The sequence below is a fragment of the Alexandromys fortis genome, unplaced genomic scaffold, assembly GCF_014885135.2.
Source record: "Alexandromys fortis isolate MF-2015 unplaced genomic scaffold, M_Fortis_MF-2015_v1.1 scaffold_229, whole genome shotgun sequence".
Taxonomy (NCBI): domain Eukaryota; kingdom Metazoa; phylum Chordata; class Mammalia; order Rodentia; family Cricetidae; genus Alexandromys; species Alexandromys fortis.
The window spans coordinates 910176-931424 of NW_026068122.1; the positions used below are offsets into that span (position 1 = coordinate 910176).

At 35.7% G+C, this 21249-nt stretch overlaps 2 protein-coding genes across 3 annotated transcripts in view; one reads left to right on the plus strand and one right to left on the minus strand.

Annotated features, from left to right (window-relative positions):
- The window catches only part of Ano3 (anoctamin 3), a 292415-nt gene that overhangs the window by 51647 nt on the left and 219519 nt on the right, over window positions 1-21249 (minus strand). Inside the window, exon 15 of the mRNA XM_050125418.1 lies at window positions 20164-20224. Coding sequence (XP_049981375.1) covers window positions 20164-20224 — 61 coding nt within the window. The remainder of the gene's footprint in view (window positions 1-20163; window positions 20225-21249) is intronic.
- Muc15 (mucin 15, cell surface associated) lies at window positions 5625-20710 on the plus strand. Of its 2 annotated transcripts, none has more exons than XM_050125420.1 (4): window positions 5625-5815; window positions 13161-13870; window positions 15909-16058; window positions 18707-20710. In XM_050125420.1, exons 2-4 carry the CDS (start codon window positions 13198-13200, stop codon window positions 18865-18867), a joined length of 984 nt encoding a protein of 327 aa, XP_049981377.1. In that variant the 5' UTR covers window positions 5625-5815; window positions 13161-13197; the 3' UTR covers window positions 18868-20710. The 2 variants fall into 2 exon arrangements, with proteins under 2 accessions (XP_049981377.1, XP_049981376.1); XM_050125419.1 differs by having other exon boundaries at window positions 5705-5815; window positions 18762-20710.

A 21249-nucleotide genomic window follows, 5' to 3' on the forward strand; every position in this document is an offset into this window, starting at 1 on the left:
ATATTAGACTCTAAATGAAATTAGGGTTTAAAGGAAGAAAACTTGGATAATTTTATACTTCATCACAAAGGAGTAATCAGCTGTGGTTCCTGAGCATAAAAGAATATTAAGTATTTACTGTAGAGATCAATGTAATTTTGAAACACACAAGATTCCTGAGACCCCTGAATACTAGGGAAGTTTTCCACTTTGGAATTCTTAAATCAGCTGGTGTCTAGAGACACCACATTATCCCAACGCTTCAACCCTACTTTCTGTCACCAAACACAGCTACCATACTAGAGTAAATACATTGTACCTCTCAACCACACTCCTGTGAACCACTTCAAGGGGCTCCAAATTTCCAAATCACCCTCAATTCTCCAATGTCCATTCCTCCAGGGAAAGACAATTGCTTTCTGAAAAGCCATCCTCTTAACTACCATAGCACGCTCAGTGTGCCCTCTGTTCTTCAGGCAATCAATAGCTAAGTAGTTTCTGCTTTCTTACATTTTTGCTCTAACCATCATTTGACACTCTTCCGAATTCCCACTTTTCATGAAATGCTCTCGAGTGATGGCTGTCTCTAACATCAATAATAAACAAACATGAGCTGTTGATATTTTTTTGCTCCTCATTGTGACCCAGGGCCATTTTATCTCCTTCAAATATTTATAGGTTTGAATATTCATTGTTGATTCATACTTCCTCTGCCTCTCAGTGTTGCAGTCATATACTCTCTGGTGACACACATTCAATTCCTCTAGATGCTTCTTAACTTGTGGCTTAGTATAAATTCGATCAGTCTCCTAAAATAACTTTTATAAATTACAATACACAGTACCCTGGCTTCTGTGTTCTTTGGTCTGGATTATTCAAGATGCTTTGAATCATTATGTCCTTTCAGGATATAATTTGATGATCTTAAATAACCATAATCTTAAGCCACTATATCTACTATTTCAATTTATTATTTATAAATTTCAACGGTTTGTTTATCTAGATATATTTTATTTCTTATTTCTTATGTGTGTGTGTATTTACATGCTATGTGCTTGCAGGTATCTGTGAAGACCAAAAAATTGCCATGGAGATGAATTATAGGCAGATATGAGAAGTTTGACACAGAGGCTGGGAAGTGATCTCAGGTCCTTTAGAAGAGCATAAATCACTTATTCACTCAGTCATTTCTCCAGTCCTCCACAATTTCTTGTTTCAGATTTTTAACTACTGATCCTGTCGCAAGTCTATTGTCCTTTCTTTCCCTCTTTACTGTAATTTCTCTCTCCTCTCTCTTTCCTCATTCCTTCTCTTGTTTTTATTCTTCATTCTCCTGTACTCATGTAATTAACATAATCAGAAAAGCATAGATTTATACTGAGTGATTTGTTTACGTTAGTGGTTATTAACTATGAATAGTCATCACTGGCTGCCATGTTATAACACTTTTTTCTTTTCCCTTTTAAGATCTATCATTTATTTTTCTGTCACTGCTAAGAACTTTGCTGTTCACCTGAATATTAAATATAAAGCAATCGGAAGAAAGTATTCTCTCCATCACATCTATCTCCTTAGGTAGCACTGTGGTCATATCTTCTGTATTCTTAGAACAGAAGACTGATGTCCTCCGTACTAAGGTTGATATCTGCAATGGATCACCTCCCCCTTATTAACTACTAGAGGAAACAGCAGGGGAACATATATTTACAAATACAAACATGTCCAAGGGATGTCTTCTTTTGTTTGAGAATGATCTCATGTCGTCCATGCTTGTAAGTAGCTGAGGATGACTTCAACTCCTGTTTCTCCTACCTCAACCTTGAAGTTCTAGGATTACCTGTACAAGTCACTGGACGCAGGCAGCGCAAGACTTTAAATGAAAACAGCAGTATCAGGTTTCAGATTTGAATGAGTCAACAACAAGAAATATATTCTACGTAGAATACAGTGAATTTAAAGGTGTTTTATTCATCCACTTGATTTTCGTTATCATTGATGTTAATTGTGTTGTTTACTAATATATCCATCCAGTCAATTATTTATTAATTGATCCTTTACTGATCCATTTCTCTATGCCAGTTCTTTCACTATCATCCTAATCCAATTCTGTGGCTAAAACATTGATGGAATCAGACATATTAAAGTGTTATGTAGGTCAATAAATGCTTTGGGGAAATATAAGTAATATGATAAGATATGTTAAAAATTAAGGGCTACAGTTTTATAAAAGGTATGATCAGGGAAAGCCTTTCTATAGGAAAATGAAATCAATTAAATATTAATAGTTTGCTCATATTTATTCAATGACTATTATAGACCAATTCCTATGTCAAGAAATATATACAAATTCAGAATAATTCAAAACAAGTGTTTGAACCCTTGGTTCCATTTTAACTTCTATTCCTGGCTATGCTAAGCTTTAAGTTACATTTCAAAAATAAAAATGATCAGGCTTGTCTTTAACTGGGCCTAGTTGATCTCTTTTTTCCCCACATTAACGTCATTGGTTTCCCCACAGGCAACTAGGGAGTAGGAGTTACTTTCACTGTTTTACAAATGAGAGGGCAGCCTTAGAAATATGACTAGTCACAATTATGAAATGAGTAAGCAGCAAAATCAGGACTCAATAAAGAAACTATGACTCAGTGGCCAAACTTGCCTTACCACGCACACAGCTGCCTCCCTGCGTATGAGAACTGAGAACCTCGCCAGAATGAGCCCGAGAAGTCTTATACTGAACGAGCAGGCAGTGGAGCTGTGTACTGGAAAGCAGTCTGCTAACATAAGCAGAGCATGGCCTTGTTAAAATAGGGAACACAAAGAAAGAAATTTATTTTTAAGTGCTTATGGAGGAGAAGCCCACAACCATTTTCTATCTTTAGTTTACAGAAATTGAAGGATAAATAAGTAGACACAGTGGGCAACTTCTGTCAGGCCTTTTACTACACAGAAAAATACCCAATAAGCTAATAAACTGTTGTTGGATCACTGAACATTTTGTAGCATTGTTGGGGGTAATTTTTCATAATGATCCTTTATACCTTGTATCTCCTGAAAAATGAAAATTTAATAAACCATTATTTTCTTTGCAAATTTAATAGTTTACTTTGTCTTTAAATCTATTTCCCATTCTACCCTTGTTTTTGAAAATTAATGTTTTTACATATTAGAAAATACTTGTTAATTATGTTGTCCTATTTCTTTAAAAAACAATAATACCTAATTTCTTTTTCTTGTCATCATTCATATCTTAAACAACCTGAATAGGAGCCATCATATCATTAATAAAACAAAATATAGTCTCAAATTTAATATTCAGAATGACTATATAATATATCCAGCATTAAATGCATAATATAAATTTTATTACGCTTACATTTCATCAGGTCACCAATCAGTATGTTTTTCTTTAGTTGATTCAATAATCCATGGCTCTCTATTGCTTATATTAGAACAAAGTGTTTTGTTTCACTATCAAGTGTATTTTACTCCTTATGACTAGCATACTGAGAGGATGTGCTTACAAAATAATGGGACAAATTTTGTTACAGTAATATCACTCTTCAAACTATTGGTTGAAATAAAATCAAAGATCATATAGAATCTATCACTTAAAGTTAATTCTAGTGGCTTATCAACTTCACAACTTCACTTAGCAAAATTATGCATGTAGGCACGCAAGGATGTTATTGCATATATATGTGGATCTAAAAGGGTATTTGTTTTCAGAACAGCCATAAGTGTGCTTATAAACTACAAGGATTTGCTTGCAGATACATAATCTATAGGAATATGTGTTCCTATTAAATTTGACTATAAGATCAAGAAGTATTTCTTCCCAGTTTGAATTATCAGTCTTAAATAATAAACAATAGAATGGCCTGAATTAATAGATGGAAAGTACTACAGTGGGTAAGTACAAAACATATATAAACACAGAAAAATGTATCATCTAATCCAGTCTGGCTAATGAAATTGTCAGTAATTGATCTTTGGTTGAGATTCTCAGGAGAAACTAGCCTTAGAAGGTCATATATGCTTGGAACTGTATTTCAGTAAGAAATTTTTGGAGACGTCTATGTATCCATGTCTATCTATCTATCTATCTATCTATCTATCTATCTATCTATCTATCTATCTAATCTATCATCTATCTATCATCTATCTATCTATCTATAATTTATCTGAGCTATGCACATGTAGCTTCATGTGAATCAAAGGATTCTGGCCAAAACTGAATAAAACTGAGGAATTCAATTAATGTATCTGTTTCAGTTTGGGGTTTATTTCTAGATGTGCTCATGATGAGTGTTTAAATAGAACTTGTCCTTATTCACTCTAATCAGATGGTTATGATTGTAGGAAGGCCACGATAATAAACATTCTGTGGTCTCACCTAACGTCTTCAGGAAAGGGCCAGGACAGCTTTGACACCCAGCACAACAAAAGGAGAGAGTGGGAGCACAAGAGTTTTGCAATGTTTCTGCCTGTCATCAGCTATATAATTACTACCATGGAGTCAGAAAGGGATAATGATGCTCCTATACACGCCTAGGAGAATGTCTAGGGGTACCATACACCCAATGCTGTTAGTTCATACTCAGTTCCCTGAGTTCAGACAGAGATTATTCCAATCCTCAGTAGATCCTTCTCCTAGTAACTTGATAATTTGTGGGTGCAGAAAATTTAAAACTATAGAATTACCTCATTCTTTCCTGAATCCACTTAACTGAGCAGTTTCCATACATTCGACTCAAACCTTCAGCTCATGCATTTTAGCTGAAGTTTCACTTACCCCTTTAGCAGTTGGAAGTCTGTTTGTACAATAGAAACCATGTGTAAACCTCAGGTATATTAAGCAAGACAGACTGATACCAGTCTCCAAATAGTGAAGAATATTTATTCCACTTTTACATTTCTTCCTTTGATATGACATGGGAAGGAGGCAAAAGGAACCATGACAATTTGTTATTAACTCAAGTATTTAAATATGACCCAGGCATTCTGGAAATTATCTAGATTCTAACTTGAGAGTAAAAGCAAATAGAACAAAGGGCGGAAACTGCTTGATCAAGAAGGCTCCTGGGTCATTGTCACATAGGCTCCAGTGATTTCCTAAAGTCTGGAAAATCAGCAAGAACCACAGTGTTCTCAAAGTCCCCAATAAACATTTACTGACTTTTTGTATGGATAACTTTCTATACTACCAATTTCAGTGCACACAGATAAGTCCATCACTACAAACCCCTATGAATTTTTCACATCCAGGTTTAAGGTCACAAAGAGCCACTGCAGAGAAGGACTGGAGGATTTATTAATGAGGTGGAATAATTTTGGACTAGCCTACAGAAGCAGGTGTGGTGTGTGACTCATGTTTTCTTACCTGCAAAGAGGTAGCTAGAACAGTTCAAGAGTTCTTAATACAACAGAGGATACTACCAACCTGCCTCCCGCTTCAAGAAACAAACAATCCTCTTTTTCTGCGGCTGCTGCTGCAGGGAAGGAGCCTATCTCCAAATCTGGTGAAGCAACCTATGAAAACTAGAGGGTTGGGCTTTTTTTTTTTTTTTCTTCAGACCTGAGTGAAGTGATATCCTGTTGCTTACAGCTGAGAGGCAGGTCAGTCAGGTTCTCGGTGGCTTTATTACACAAGGAGGATACTACCAGCCAGGCAGCCAACCCCACCTAATTTTGTGTCTCTCGCATCTGCCTGTGTCCTGTTCGGTGCCACACGGTCACACTTAACCCACCTGCTCTTTCAAGCGCTTAGGACTCATTCCACCCAGGCCAACTTGATATTTTATTTCCCGTCTGTAAACACCTGTTACGTCTGGAGGTAAGTGTGAGCCTCTTGGGATTCCTTTTCTCCCGAGGTCTCTCTTTCTGTATCTCTCTCTCTCTCTCTCTCTCTCTCTCTCTCTCTCTCTCTCTCTCTCTCTCTCTCTCTCTCTCTCTCTCTCTCTCCCTCTCCCCTCTTTCTTTTCTCCTAGAGAATCACAGACTCAACCTTCGACAGAACAATCAAGCAAGTAGTTACAGAGACTCTGGTATGAACAGGCCATTGTTTCGCTAGCTAATTAACTTCTAAGTAGACATTTTGCACTGTTAAATGAGTTAATTTTAGGAAGGATTGCCAAAGTTGCTAACTTACTAAACCAGTGAAAGAGTTCAATGAAAATATTATTTTAAATGTGTGTCTCAGATACAGGGTTTGTCAAGTCTCAGCAAGCTATCAAAATGTTTAAAGTGGGGCTGGCAGCAGGAACACAAATTGAAGAGCTTAAAAGTATGCATCTAGGCTTAAAGTTTATTTTTAAGTATAATACTTTTTAAATTTTTTTTGGAAAAAATATTTTTACCCGCCTTGAATTACAAGCTTCTATTCATCTTTTTCAACAGTGTTCTTAACTAAAAAGTTGAAAACTGTACATTTCGTTATGTCATCTAGCATACTAAGTACACACGTCTGGCATTCCCAGAAATTTTAGAAGGCTAAGTCACTCAGAGAAGACCTCCTGTGGAATGGGACTTAGGTGGGGTTTGAAAACGTTATTTTCAGCTTGTGGTCCTTTGAGCCCCCTTTTTTAAAAAGATGATTTTCTGTTGACCTACTTTCTCTTTGATCCATAGGAGCTGTTTCTAAAGACAGTGGAATGTGATAGAGGTCTATGCTCTCATGCTTGGGAATTCGGTTTCAGAACATATTTTTGGAGACACATTCCTTTTAAGCTTTGTAGTCATCTGTCTATTTTTTTCACAGTCATGAAATTCATGACTGGACTCCCAAGTTAGCAGGCAAGGGACATTATCTTCTTTTTTTTTTTTGATATTTATGTATATCTAAGTCTTTTAGTAGAGTGACAGCAAAATCTTGGAGAATTTCTTTCAAGAAAAACATTATTCATTCATCCATTCTTCCTTCTTTCTCAAATAGAAGTGAAACAATAAATATAATGAATGCCCTCACGTACAAGTAGAATTTTTTAATGACCATGCTTCTAAACCTTTATATAGTAAGTTTTAGAACATAATTTCTTATTAATGTGGCTTTAGAGAACGGATTTAATACAAGCCAAAATTGCAAAGGTTACTTACAACAACATCCAAGTATTCAAGTTCTAACTGGAATATTACCTACATGGCTGATCGAAGTTTTTAGAACAAAACGAAACAAATAAATAAACTCATTTTCCCTGGGAAGTTAAGGTCTGTGACCAGAAACAATGAAAAGCAATAGGGCAAAGTGGGATGGTCTATACCCCTCAGGTATTCACCATAGGGACAAAATGTATGGTATCTTCTGAACACCTGAACTATGCTATTATTTAAAACTTTTCTGGCTGAGTTGAGAATGAATTCCACACTTTCTCTTGCAGTCATTTACAGCCAGACACAGCCAGGGTACCTCCTTATTCTTAAAGCTTGGCATAAATTGTATGACTCAGGTTTAAAGGGGAGGCTTGGCAGAATAATGGCATTATACAATTAAGAGCTATCCAAATTAAACACAGCAGGAGGATTTGCCTCCATGAATATGTTTGTCTCCTCTCCAGGTATTTCCAACCTCTCCGTGGAGATGTAACCATAGGAAGCCACCTTTCAGGGTAAACACTAAAGAAAGGGAATAAGCCAGGCTTTGTTCTCCCTGGGGAATAATGTTTAAAAATTAACATTAATTTTTAAGTGTTGTTAAATACAAAGAGCAGTAAAAATGCAGTTTCTAGGCATTTAAAATCTGTACTCATGGCATAGAGATTGGCTCAAAATCCTTTTCTCTTTCTGTTCCACATATGACAATTCTAACCTTAGTTTTAAAAGTTTATGATAATGACATGTATGTTTCTGATACATACACCTCCTAAATTTTTGTAGATATTAGGATCCCAGTATTACTCCCACCCATGTGCAACAAAAGACAACCCCCCCACAAAAACATGGGGGGTACTTTGCAACTTATTTTTTTCTCTCTCTGAACATTTCATCTTTCAATTTATCACTGTCTTCCCACTCCATAGTACATCTGGCTGGTGGATGAACTTAGGCAAACTCAAGCACGCCATTTATAACCCAGCGTACTTAATTTCACATCATCTAAATGTGTTGAACTTATAGTTGGGAAGAGGTACAAAGGAAAAATGAAAGGGGAAAAATCAAATTTGATCCACTGTCTTCTGTAGGTTTTACACTGTCCTGATCATTAGTGCTTACTGTTCACAGTGTACACTGTTTAATTCAGCCAGGTCCAACTTAACCTGAGTCACATCGTCCTTGCTTCTGCAAACTGTCAGAGCTAGCATCCTGAATACTCGATGATTAGATTTCAGGCTTCTTCTATTATTTTGAGAAGAGAGATACCGAAGATATGTTATGTGGTTACTCTAGAAGCCAGGGAGGAGAGGCAAATTTATCTCCTGACACAAATGTCAGACTTGCAGGCCTAAATCAGTCTTTGCAATACCATGGCTACAGCCAGATTCATTTCTCAATTAACATTACCTTGTATTCAGATATATTATCTGTTTCTCTCTTCCCTCATTTTAAAACCTTTCCTCAGGAGGTAAGTTATAGGTAGTAACAGTTCTTTGGCTTATTTGGAGTATTGATACCCGAGGTTTTCAGGTTACACTCAAAAGTGAGGTGAAGGAATGAGAGATGCCCAGGGTGGTTCAATGTTACAGGCAAGGTGAACCGGGCACAATAAAGCTCACTTTGTTGGCAGGTGATATGAGGATTCTCGTTACAGGAAGGGAGTAAAAGCTCCAGGCTATGTTGCTCACATAAAACTGAAAGCAAATTAGAACTACTAAGGACCCTTACCCTGCCTCTGTTGACCATATTTTTAGGAGACGAAATGAGGAAAAATGCCTAAATGCAGAGAATGTAAACCAAGTATTGTAATAATGACACAAAGAGTTGCCAAGTACAGTGCCTAGAGTAGAGCACAGGCGCAGATGAAAACAGAGATAACTATATGTGCTGTGATCTGTACAGATTTCACTGGGTTAAAACTAGCTCTGAAATGTAGATGTAGCTACACCAAGCTAAGCTGCGTTTTAAATGCACCTACTACACAAGGCATTCATTGAATGGAACACTGACCAGCTGTAAGTCTAGGAAAAATGCACTGAGGTTTTTTTTTTTTTTTTTTCATGTGGATCATACAAGAAACCATACATAAAGTTGTTGGAGTTACTTTTATGTTAAGATAAAAGTATACTCATCATGTTTGAGAAGCGCTTAAGCTAGGTGGACCTGTGTCTGCAGCATTTTTAGAATGGCTTAAATCCAATTTAGAAGCTGTGTTTAACATGATGGTAGGAGAATGCACTAAGTTATACATTTTTTTAATGCTCTACAGAGTATGATTGACCCTACAATTCGTTGGACTGTGTGTCCTTGCATTTAAACAAGGGCAAATTGAACAATCCAGAGGAAGAAAGACTTGCACTGAACATGGGCGTTGTTTTCATGTTATTGTTTCTTAAACTTGCTAACATTTCCACTAGTCATCTAGCATTTAAATTGTGCCAGGTATTCTAAGTATTTTCGAAGCATTTGAAGTATATAGGGGGATGGGACTAGGAAATACGTCAGCACTTAAGCCACACTACATAAAAGGCTTTACCAGCCAAGGATTTTCATGTTCTTGGGAGACTCTGAATCCAGTTCCCTCCCGTTTTTGAGCAACACCACCACACATTAACTCATGTATGCCAAGATTTAATCAATCCCTAAATTTGATTCACTCGTGTGAGTCCTTGAACACTTTCGTGACATTCTATGTTCCTCCACTAATATTTAGTTATAAATTATTTACTGGTGCTGGAGAATTGTCTATATTCTGTCAGTCATGTTATAAATAAACGCTGATTGGCCAGGCAGGAAGTATAGGTGGGAAAACCAGACAGGAAGTAGAAATGATGTAATGAGAACAGGAGAATTCTGGGAAGGAGGAAGTTAATCCCTCCCACTCCTGCCCAGAGTACCAAAGCAGCAGGATGTGATCTGCCCCACTGAAAAAAGGTACTGAGTCACATGGCTAACATAGATCAGAAAAATGGGTAAATCAAGATGTGAGAATTAGCCGGTGAGAGGCTAGAGCTAGTGGGCCAATCAGCATATAATTTATGGAGACCTATGTGTGATTTTCTTTGGGGCTAAACAGTTGTGGGGTACTGGGTGGGACAGAAACCCAAACCAGCCGGCCTGACCCTCCATGTTACAATTTACAGTTCCAAATCTTGTTCTGCATGATTGTCTATAAGAATTCAATGGGAAAATGTATAAAGTTTCTGATATAGTAAGTGTATAATTAATAACACAATTTTCTGATTATGCTAACAATTTTAAGGCTTAAACCACTCATATTGTGGAAATAAAATATAAGGAAATGGAATTACCACAAACATAAATACTTCTGTAATTCCTGTCTGGAAACAGTACGAGGATTATATACAAGAACCACTTAAGTGAGCAGAGAAAAATGTAGAGCTAAATAAAAATTTTAAAAAAAGTATCCTTTTCTCACATATATACTTCTACAGTCTCTTGTCTTTTAACTTAACAGTGTTATGCCTGTTTTGAACTTTTTCCTGCGGGATTACACAATATGACTGGATTTTTAGGTCTTGCATTATGTTGATAATAATCATCCATAATTGTTGCATAAAACCATAAGATGCTAATTTTCACCATATGAATAGGCTAGGATTTGTTGTTCCATCTGTTACTGGTGGATTTCAGCCAGACACTCATAAGTAATGTGCCTGTGAATATCCCCATGTGCCTACCTGCTTTATATTTTAAGAAGACTTTTCTTAAGTGATTAGAATATGGATGGAAGATGTTATATCCCAGTGAAACCTTTGGAATGCAAAACCTCAGGCTGATTTCTAAGCTTTTGATGAAGATATCAGAATATAATACAGATGTCTTTAACTTGCAACAGAGTGTAAGGTGAGTGTAGTGAATATATCCAAATTATAATCAGAGCATTATGGAGAGTTTCTAAACTCTATTTAAAAAAAAATCAGCAACGTTCTGATGAAAATTCAGTGAAAGTCTTTGAAAAACTGCAGGCAAGGGGCTGAAGAGATGGCTCAGGGTTAAGATCACTAGCTGCTCTTCCAGTAAATCTAGGCTTTATTATCAGAATCCACATGGCAACTCACAACTGTCTGTAACTCCAATCCCATCATACCTGATGCCTTCTTTTGACATCTGCAGGTTTCTGACACACATGTGGTAAACATACATACATTCAGGCACACCCTCATGCATATAAAATAAAAATAAATCTTAAAAACTTAGAACCTAAAATTTAACAATTGAATTTTCTCTGTTTTTTTTTTTTATTTTTCTGAGTCAAGAAGGAATCTTTTAGTGGAAAATAAAACCCAATTTTAATAGCATCAAATCAGTTCTCTGACTTTACTGTTTGAAGAGATTGCTTGACATGGAGTCTCATATATTCTATGCTGGCCTCAAACTATGTAGCTCAGAATTACCTTATACCTCTGGTCCTGTATTTCCTCCACATTCCTCCCTACTTCTGGGAATACAGGCATGCCCCAGCTTTCCAGGTTTGTGCAATGCAGAGACAGAATGTTAACTTTTTGCATGCTAGGCAAGCACGTTAGCAACTAAGAAATATTCTCAGCTCCAGGCTATCATTTTTTTAAGTATAAAAGTTGACTTAAACATACTTCATCCTTTAGTGTTTTGTTTTCCTCTTCTTTTTATTAGTTTCTATTACTAGTCACTCTGAGCCTCAGTTTCCTCATCTATATAAAAAAACATAACACAAGCTATTCCCGTCTTAGGATATCACTGTATAAAGTGTAATGATATTGCAAACTTTGTAATCCCTAAGACTCTATAGCAGTGGCTCTCAAGCTTTCTAATGCTGCGACCCTTTAATGCAATTCCTCGTATTGTAGGGACTACCAACCATGCAGCTATTTTTGTTCCTATTTCATAACTGTAATTTTGCTACTGTTATGAATTATAATGTAAATATCTGTGTTTTGGGATGGTCTTAGGCCACACTTAAGAAAGGATCATTTGACCCCCAAAGGGCTTGTGACCCAAACTGCTGCACTACAGAGAGTGTGATATTTGGTTGATGCCAAATAGAAGTTGATGTATTAAGTGCTGGCTTTAGGCCAGATACTGTTCTGAGTGTTTCTTCCTATACTATTTGATTTAGGTTTAATACAGTATTGCAAGACAGTTCAGTTCCTTTGAAAATAATATATTAACAATTTATAATGATGATAATTCTACAGGTTATTTATGACAGAAACCAGAATTTTCATATATACCTTTTCAATTTTTCCCTTATCACCTATTTCAGTCATAAGGAACTTCTGTATTAAGCAGAATTGTGTGCTTGGGTTAGTGAGGTCACCTTCATGGTTTTATTACCTAACAGTTCCATAATCTAACTAGGTCAAATACCTAGGTATTTTACATTAAATAGCCTCAACAATATCCTTCATTTATTATAACACAGATGTTATTTCCACTTCAATTAAATAAGTAAATATGAATACAATGTATTCAAGAGAGCTTTGCAAAGACTTCCTTCATAGATCTGAGAATGGGGCATTTAGTGTCTGATCAGTGGAGTAATTTTTACACTTAGCATTCAGAATAATATCTCCACAAAGAACACGCTTTTTGTAGTTTGAACAAATCACACAGCTCTGTATGTCCTATATTTACAACATAAAAGAAGTTATTTCACAGCCTGTGTATATGCACATGTGATTATAAATATATTTTCTAGTTGTTTTAAGCTCAGTGATCTTTGAAATAGCAGTATCTAACTTGATAAGGCAGGGCTGGTGATTTTGTTTAGCTGTAGAGTGCCTGCCTAGCAATCACAAGGCCCCGGGTTTGGTCCTCAGCACTAGAAAAACAAACAAAGACAAAAACAAAAACCAAAATAACTAATTTGACAAGGCTTTTTTTTGGCATTTTCCTAAAAGGAAGTATTATATTGAAAATAGAATTGAGTGGCACTGGATTAAATCCACAATCTTTACCAAACAAATTATTTAGAGTGAGAAATATATAATCATCTTAACATTATGTCTTGGGATATTTTCCTTTAGTAATGAAGATCCATAAAACTCAGAATGTTCTTAATAATTCAAATGACTATTGTTTTTTTCCAGATTCCTCATACTAAAACCAGTACCAAAGAAGACTGCAATGTTGACCTTAGCCAAAATTGTGTTGATTTCAAGTCTATTCATTTGGTTACCATTTGCAAGGCCTGAGAAAAAGAATCCAGGAAGAAATGTAACTCAGTACACCACAGAAGATTTAAAAACAGCGGGAAACCAATCCATTCCTTTGGAAAGAAGGACAAATGTGACTTCAGAGAATGACAATAGTAATACCTCCAAACCCACGGTGACAGATGCCTCTGTTTTGGATTTACCCACGACCTACGAAACAATACATTCTACCAGTAACTGGCCAACAGCTAGTTCTACTGAGGGCCCAAGACCCACCTCCACATATTCCATCCCTCCCTTGACTCATAGGTTCGTTTCCAAGTTGCCTTTGAACTCATCCACAGCAGATTTCTCAGCACATTCCGATCCTACGCATTCTGCACCATCAGAAAGTTTCACCTGGTCTCTGGACAATGACACCATGAACATTCCTGACAATATTTCCAGTACAGACAACATTCTCCCTCTGCCTCCGATGACTACACCTGTGACCCCTCTGACAGATGAACCTACTGGATGGCCTGCCACAGACAATGACAACTTTGCTGGTTTTACCATGTATCAAGAAAAAACAACTTTACAGCCTACCTTAAAATTCACCAATAATTCAAAATTTTTTTCCAATACATCAGACTCCCCAAAAGGTATATATGTGGGTTTAATTTTTTGGCTATGTAGGACTGAATTTCTAGGGAAATAATATAACTTAAATCCAAGGAGTGCAATTCTAGGAAAAGGCAGGCAATTACAGTGGTATGGGTCATTCTTATCTGTGAGGAGTAAACAGTAGAAGTTGTGTAGTGGTTTTAGGACTTAATTGAGCACATGTTACTTATTAGCAGGAGGGAGCATGAAGAGGGAGTGAAGCAAAAGGTTATGATGGTAAGCGAACATGCTGCCTGAGACATCGGGTAACAATTTCCATTGTCTCTTTAGAGACAATCCAGACTTTCAGGAGTGTTCTATAAATGAGCTTTAAGATATACGCATGTATGTGATCTTTGGAACACTGACCAAAATGACTACTTTTATCAATTATCTGACCCCACACAGTTATTATACAACAAAAAACAGAGCAGTGACAGTCCAAGAAATAGCTAGACAAACTTACCACAAGAAAAATATCCTTAACTTTTAGTTTAATATCTGATGAGAACTATATAAATATATTTTTGAATCACAACACTATTATATAAACATTTTTAAAATTCCATTCCAGACTGTGTCAAATTAAAAACATAAGTTAAGAAAGCTACCTGAAGCTGTATGATGTCAGAGGCTGTATGTCAGAGACTTATGATGTCAGAAGCTACATAATGTCAGAGGCTGTATGATGTCAGAGACTTATGATGTCAGAGGCTACATAATGTCAGAGGGTGTATGAAGGGCTCATTAAGCTCAATTTTCTCCAGGGCAAGCTGTAAGTTCATAGGTTTAAAGTGATTTTATTGTTTTTTAGTAAGGGCTTTTTTTAATTAACCCAGTGCCTTCTGATGGACTTTCGTAGAGGCTAAATTAATTATAATCTATAAACGCATAATCGGATTGGCATTTGTAAGTTGTTGTCAACATATGAAAACTATTTTAATGTCTAGAATCTAGGTTTTTAAAACTAATATGATAACAATATAATGTGTGTACATATGCTTTTATTCTTTAAATTTACAGGTTTTCACTTTATAATTTTACACATGCCCTCATTCTTGGACACTCTTGCAACAATTAGAGAGAATATTTAAAATGTTTCTTTGTCTGTCTAAACTCAATAAATGTATGTTGTAAATACTGATCACTGACCTATACCATAGCTCTTTTATCAGAATTGTTAGGTGTGTTTATTTTTATAGTAACACAGTAACACTTTTTTTTGTGTGTTTCCAAATGAGTTGATTTTCTTAGGAGTGGAATTAAATAGTCTAAGAATAGCTTAATCTGCCTAATTAAAGAACTTCTCAAGACACTTAAAAGTGCATTTAGTGTCTAGAAAGAAGCAATACTTTAATGACTACTTAATTTTTCAAGTCAAGTATTCCACAAAGGGTAGAATAGAGTACAATTTTAGTTCCTTGATCAGTTCCTTGATCTGAGCTGAGCTATGAGCAGGCTTTGCAAGCATCTTGCTTTTGTCTTTTGTTTGTTTCATTTGCTTGGTTTGTACATATCTATTGCTTTTCCTTTTAGTATTTTCTTAGCATTTTGTGGATGTATTATCTGTTACTCACTCACTTATTGTTTGATATATATATATGTAAATATATATAAAAATATATATAGTGATTATACGAAGTCAAAGTTTATTTTAATAATAAAATTCCTCATAGATTAAGGATTTGTAAAAAGTTTAATGAATATAGTATTAATTACTGAAATTAGATATTCTGTAAAATATGGTATTTCAGTACTGTTGGTGATAATAAATAATAAGATGATTATAAATCAAAAACTTGGAAGTATCTCAAAGAAAGTAAAAATGTAGATGTATAGTTTTCTAATAAATTATGTTTTACCACTATACCACAAATACTGAGTACATGATAAAGTACACATACAGAGACCCAGTCACCATTGTCTAAATTTTAAGACATATCAAATATTTTATATATTGACTCTTCACATCTATATTTTTGTTTGTTGAATAACTAATTTTCTACTTCTGGACTGTAACTTCTTTTTTTCTTCTAGAGCATAAGAATACAGGAATAGTATTCGGAGGCATTTTAGGGGCAATTTTGGGTGCATCCCTGCTTAGCCTTGTAGGCTACTTATTGTGTGGACAACGGAAGACAGATTCGTTTTCCCATCGGCGACTTTATGATGACAGAAATGAACCAGGTAAAAACTGTTTTCAGATCATCACCCACACACAGTGGTTTGAGTTAAGTAATGTAGGAAAAAAGTCAGGGAGTTGGGTAACAGAAACAGACAAGATTCATTTAGAGTCATCTCCTTCACCAAATAATAATTAGTAATGATAGTAATAATACTAATAATAGTAATAATAATAATTTGCATTATCTTTTTGTAACATTCAATAACACTTCAAATTTTTGCTCATTTTATCAAAACTGGTTTAAAGTAGTACTTCCAGAATTCAAATATATCACTGAAGACAGTGATAGGAAATACTAAAGATATGGTTCTGAAATTTGCAGGTAAATGGAACTAGAAAGGAATCATCTTGAGTAAAGTATTCCAGACCCCGAAAAACAATTATGATGAGTTCCCTGATCAGCCAATCATAGAAAAATCCTCTTGCAGCATATGGGGACAAATAGAGAGCCATAGGCAGACACTACGCAGGGAGTGAGACATTTTGGAACACTCGGTCATAAGTGGAATGTCTCTTTCAAATCTTTCCCTCAGGGCTCAGGGAGCTCCACAGAAGAGGAGGGGGAAAGTTGTAAGAGCCAGAGGGGATAGAGGACCTCCCCAAAACAATGCCTTCTATATCAGCATGATCAGAACTCATATGAACTCATGAACTCACAGGTAGCATGCACATGGCCTGCATGGGTCTGCACTAGGCCCTGATTTTATGGCATCCAATTTAGTGCTTTAATGAGATCCCTGCATGTGAGAACAAGTAGGTCTCTCGTTATTGTGTCTTATCTTAGGGTCTTTTCCTTCCATTTGTTTGTTTTGTCCAACTCCAATGTGTTAGTCTTTTAAAAAAATTATTTTATTTTATTTTATTATTATTCCTTAAAAATAAACCAGTTCTATTCTAAAATTAATAATAATAGCAATAAAGAGGAGATAGAAATGTGGCCCTGAAACACAGTATTTGAAAGCTTCACATATACAGAAATAAAGACATCATACCTCAATTAAGAACTTTCCCACTCATATAATGGTTTGTTTTTGGAAAAGCAAACCAGGTTCTATAGATAATTCAAAGGGTGAAGCACTTGCTGACTAAGCATAAAAAACCTGAGCTCAGATCCCAAGAACCCATGGAAACTTCTGTTGAGAGAGTCTGCAATTTCAGCATTTGGAAGGTACTCTAATTGGCAAGATCTGCATTAACTGAGAGACCATGTCTCCATGTATAAGGCAGAGATACTTTGAAGAAGACTCCTGACACGGGCTTCAGTATTCATATGCATATATGTACATATGAAAACATGCATAAGTACACACCACACATATACACACACAGGAGATTAAAGGGTAGCAATAATATCTGCAATTAATATAAGTATATATACTGAAAAAGCAGATTTTGATACATATTATTCAAACAAAAGATAAATGAGATCACTGCAGATGTTTGGCTCCTCTCTTTTATGCTCATGGTTAAGGCCTGTTTTGCTGCATGTACAAGGATTTCTACCACCATAACAAATAGTTACCTGCCTTTGATGAGTCTACTGGTGGCCTTCCATTAAATTCTCATGAGTTCAGTATACATATTCAAATCAAATCCATTAACTAGAAATTCAGGAGAATTCTGTTTATAGGTTTCTACTAATCCATATGGAAAAAAGGGAAGTTGTTTCAAAGTTAAACAGGAGGATTTTTAAGTTTCCAAATGCCAAGCTTGTCTTATGTATATAATGTAAAAAATTTATCCTGTTAATTTTTACATTCTTACTAGTTGTGACTGATGCCTAGAAGAGCAAGTCAGCCATGAGACCTTTTTTGATCTCTTCCATACAGTTTAGGAAACCTCTTCAGAGACCCAGAGTTCTCAGGAGGCTTGTTTGTAAACAGATGGCTTAATAAATAAGTATTATTACTTAAAAACTAATTAGATCACTTATCCAATTAGAAATTAGTCAGAGTTTGCAGTACTTTAAGATGTCCAGTACCAAGTTTTCTCTGAAAAATGTACTCAAGCCCATTAGGAAAAGTATTTCACTTTGCTAAAAATGAAACAAAACTCTCTTGAATCATCTATCAGAGTATCTTGAGTGATTACTTGGATCTATCAGAACTGAAGGAAACATACTTTCATAGCTCTCTTTCTTCCTTCCACAAGGTTGACTATCAAGGTATTAAGATAGTCAGTAAATAATGATGTTTGTTAACTGTACTTACTTAGAAAACATTTTTTCACCAGATATTGAAGCCACAAAATTCAATGTTGATTAGCCCCTTTTACCTCCCCCCAGTCCACCCCTCTTTGATTCAGAGATGTTAAGTATAGCACATGGCTTTGGGGGCATCTCCAAGGCCCTCCTCACTATAGCTAGACTGAGCAAGGTATCCCTCCAAAGAGAATGGCCTCCAGTTTTTAATTTTGTGCCCAGCTTAGAATTTCAGAAATTCTGTTTTCCTTTAATAGAATTAAACCTGGCATGAAAAAATCTACTTATCTAACATTTCAAAAATAATGTCTGAGAAGCCCACATAGGAGACATATCTGCTCATCACCTAGAACAATTCCTATAGTCTGGTAATGTAATCAGGTAGCAGAGCATTCGTTATTCAGACTATGGCCATAAAGCTCTTTTGTTGATTTTGCTATTTTCTTTCAGTCCTGCGATTAGACAATGCACCAGAACCTTATGATGTCAATTTTGGAAATTCTAGTTACTACAACTCAGCTGTGAGTGATGCATCCATGCCAGAAGGCAGAGAAAGTATACAAGATGGCATTCCCATGGATGATATACCTCCACTTCGAACCTCAATGTAAAGAAAGCTAGGAGAAGAATGGCTGCAGAGGGCAAGAATTCATCTTTATCTTGACCTTTTAATAAATCCATCTTTCAAGAGGCTCTGCGTCATCACTGCTTGGCCATCTGCACAGAGAGAGCTGCACAATCAGGAGCTGTGCAGTGGAAACAGTGGATACATCACCTAAAAGCTCTCTCTCCTTACAGTCTTCAGCGGGGCTGAAGCATGCGTTATATAATCATACTTTGTGTTTTGGTTTGTTTCTCTAGGAAACCTTTGTGGAATAAGGTAAAATTAATACACATCACCATGGTAGCACTGACTGGAAACTTAATAATAACCATTCTTCACACAAAATCTAGGGACCAAAACTGCATTTTCTTCAAATATTTTGTGTTTAAACCAGAAATTGAAGTTAACTCTTCACTACTCTTGTCTGTAATCTAGGACCACAAACCAAATAAGCATTTTCTTGGTGCATAATTTGAATGGTTATTAATGTTTGTTTGTTTATTTCAAAGCCAGAAATATGATATAGTAGAGTTTCTGATCCTTAGGAATAAGGCATTAAGAATGAAAGCATTGTTATCTTATAATACATTTCACTTTTATACAATAGCACACACATGGTCAGTTCCTTTGGTTGACCAGTTGACAATGAATGCATTCATCTGGGCCAGCAGGCAAAATGATTCTAGCCAGGAAAGCGATAGCTTCCCCAAGCGTTCTTAAAGTCCTTAAAGCAATTCCAACTTGGATGAGTACACATCAGGTTTCAGTTAATTAGGCTTTTTAGATTCTCAATGAGAAACAGGAGGAAAAGGCTAAAGAATATACTTACTCATAATTTCTCTGATTTTAACTTGCTAGCTAAGAATAGAAGTTGCAATATATTATACGTTTTTGTTCAGTCATATGTGAAACAATCTGTCTTTCTGTAGGTATGGAATACAGGGCAAAACAAGTAAAATCATCAAGCAAACTCATCACCACTTCTTGTATCAGTAAGAATGTAAGAGACTCAATTTTGATTTTAAGTGTGTTTTAGTTTGTCTTTGAAGGTCTAAGCCTCAGAGATTAGAGGATTAAATAAGAGTTACATTCCCAAGGAGTGAATGTATGAAGAGGCCAAGCAAAGCAAGCACCATCTTTAGAGATTTTATTGCTGAATCAATATTTGGTGTGAGTGTCACTTACATGTGCACATCTGTGTATGTGTGTGTGCGACATGCGCTCGTGTACATATGTGTATGCAGCACAGAAATATTGTTAGAAAGTCCGAGTTGGAAAATGAATAATGAAAGAAAATACTTACCCCATATTGCCATAAAAATAGCAAAGAAGACTGTTCCTCCGTTATCAAACAAATATGTTACCTTAATAGAAAAAATAGAAACATTAATCATACTAAAGACTGTACTAAAATAGAAGTTATTGCTTGCATTAGGTACTGTGATTTCTCCCCAGTTTCTACCACATTATATAATCTATTAATCTATTCATCTGCGATCTTCACTGGTCCTTCAATAGTTTATGTAATTTCCTCATGGGCAGAGATAAAGAAACAGATTATTTTTCTATTGTCTTCCCGCTCATTCCTTTGTACCCCACCTTTATTTTAGGTTTGAAGTGTTTCTAGATCCTCAAAGAAGCCATTTTATACCATAGTCAAACAACTTAACACTGTGAAACATAAAATATTAGTGTGTAAGTTAAAACGTTACAAGTTTCCAGAATGGAGAAGACAGAAATCTGGTAGTGAGCAAACTTCTTCAATTGAATTCTGCTATGGTACGGTTCCTGATCTTTCATGTCCTTCAAAATGCCATGGGTCCAGTATTGATTTATTTCATGTAAAGAGTTTCATAGTAAGTTGTTTTAAGAAGTTTTTTCATAAATCATCAAGCAAATTTTTAAACAGTTGTTACCTGATAGAAAGCTTGATAAAGGATGTAAAGTTATTCAATGTTAAAGAATATAATTTTCAGGACTGTAAGGATTAGTTAATTTTAATAAATTTTAGATTTAATAAAATCTGTTTTACTGATACTTCTTTTAATATGCACAACACTTTGCCCAGAAATTAGTTAATGTAAACACTTGGTATGTACATAAATACCCCAGAAACAACAGCAGTCCTCTGAATACCCATGGGGGATATGTTGCGAAGAGTTGAGAACTTCAGACTGTGCTAAGCCCTGTTTGCTTCTGTCACAATAAGAGATTAACAATAGTAGCAGAAGGTAGTAGGATGGAGCAAATACAACAACACACAGTAGATCATATGTGAATGTGGACCTGCAAAAAAATCTTAATAATACTATGCTCACTGTTCTTGTGGAAATGGTGTGAGCTGGTGTGTCTACATGTTCAGATGAAGTAAGGTGAGTGAAGGAGACAC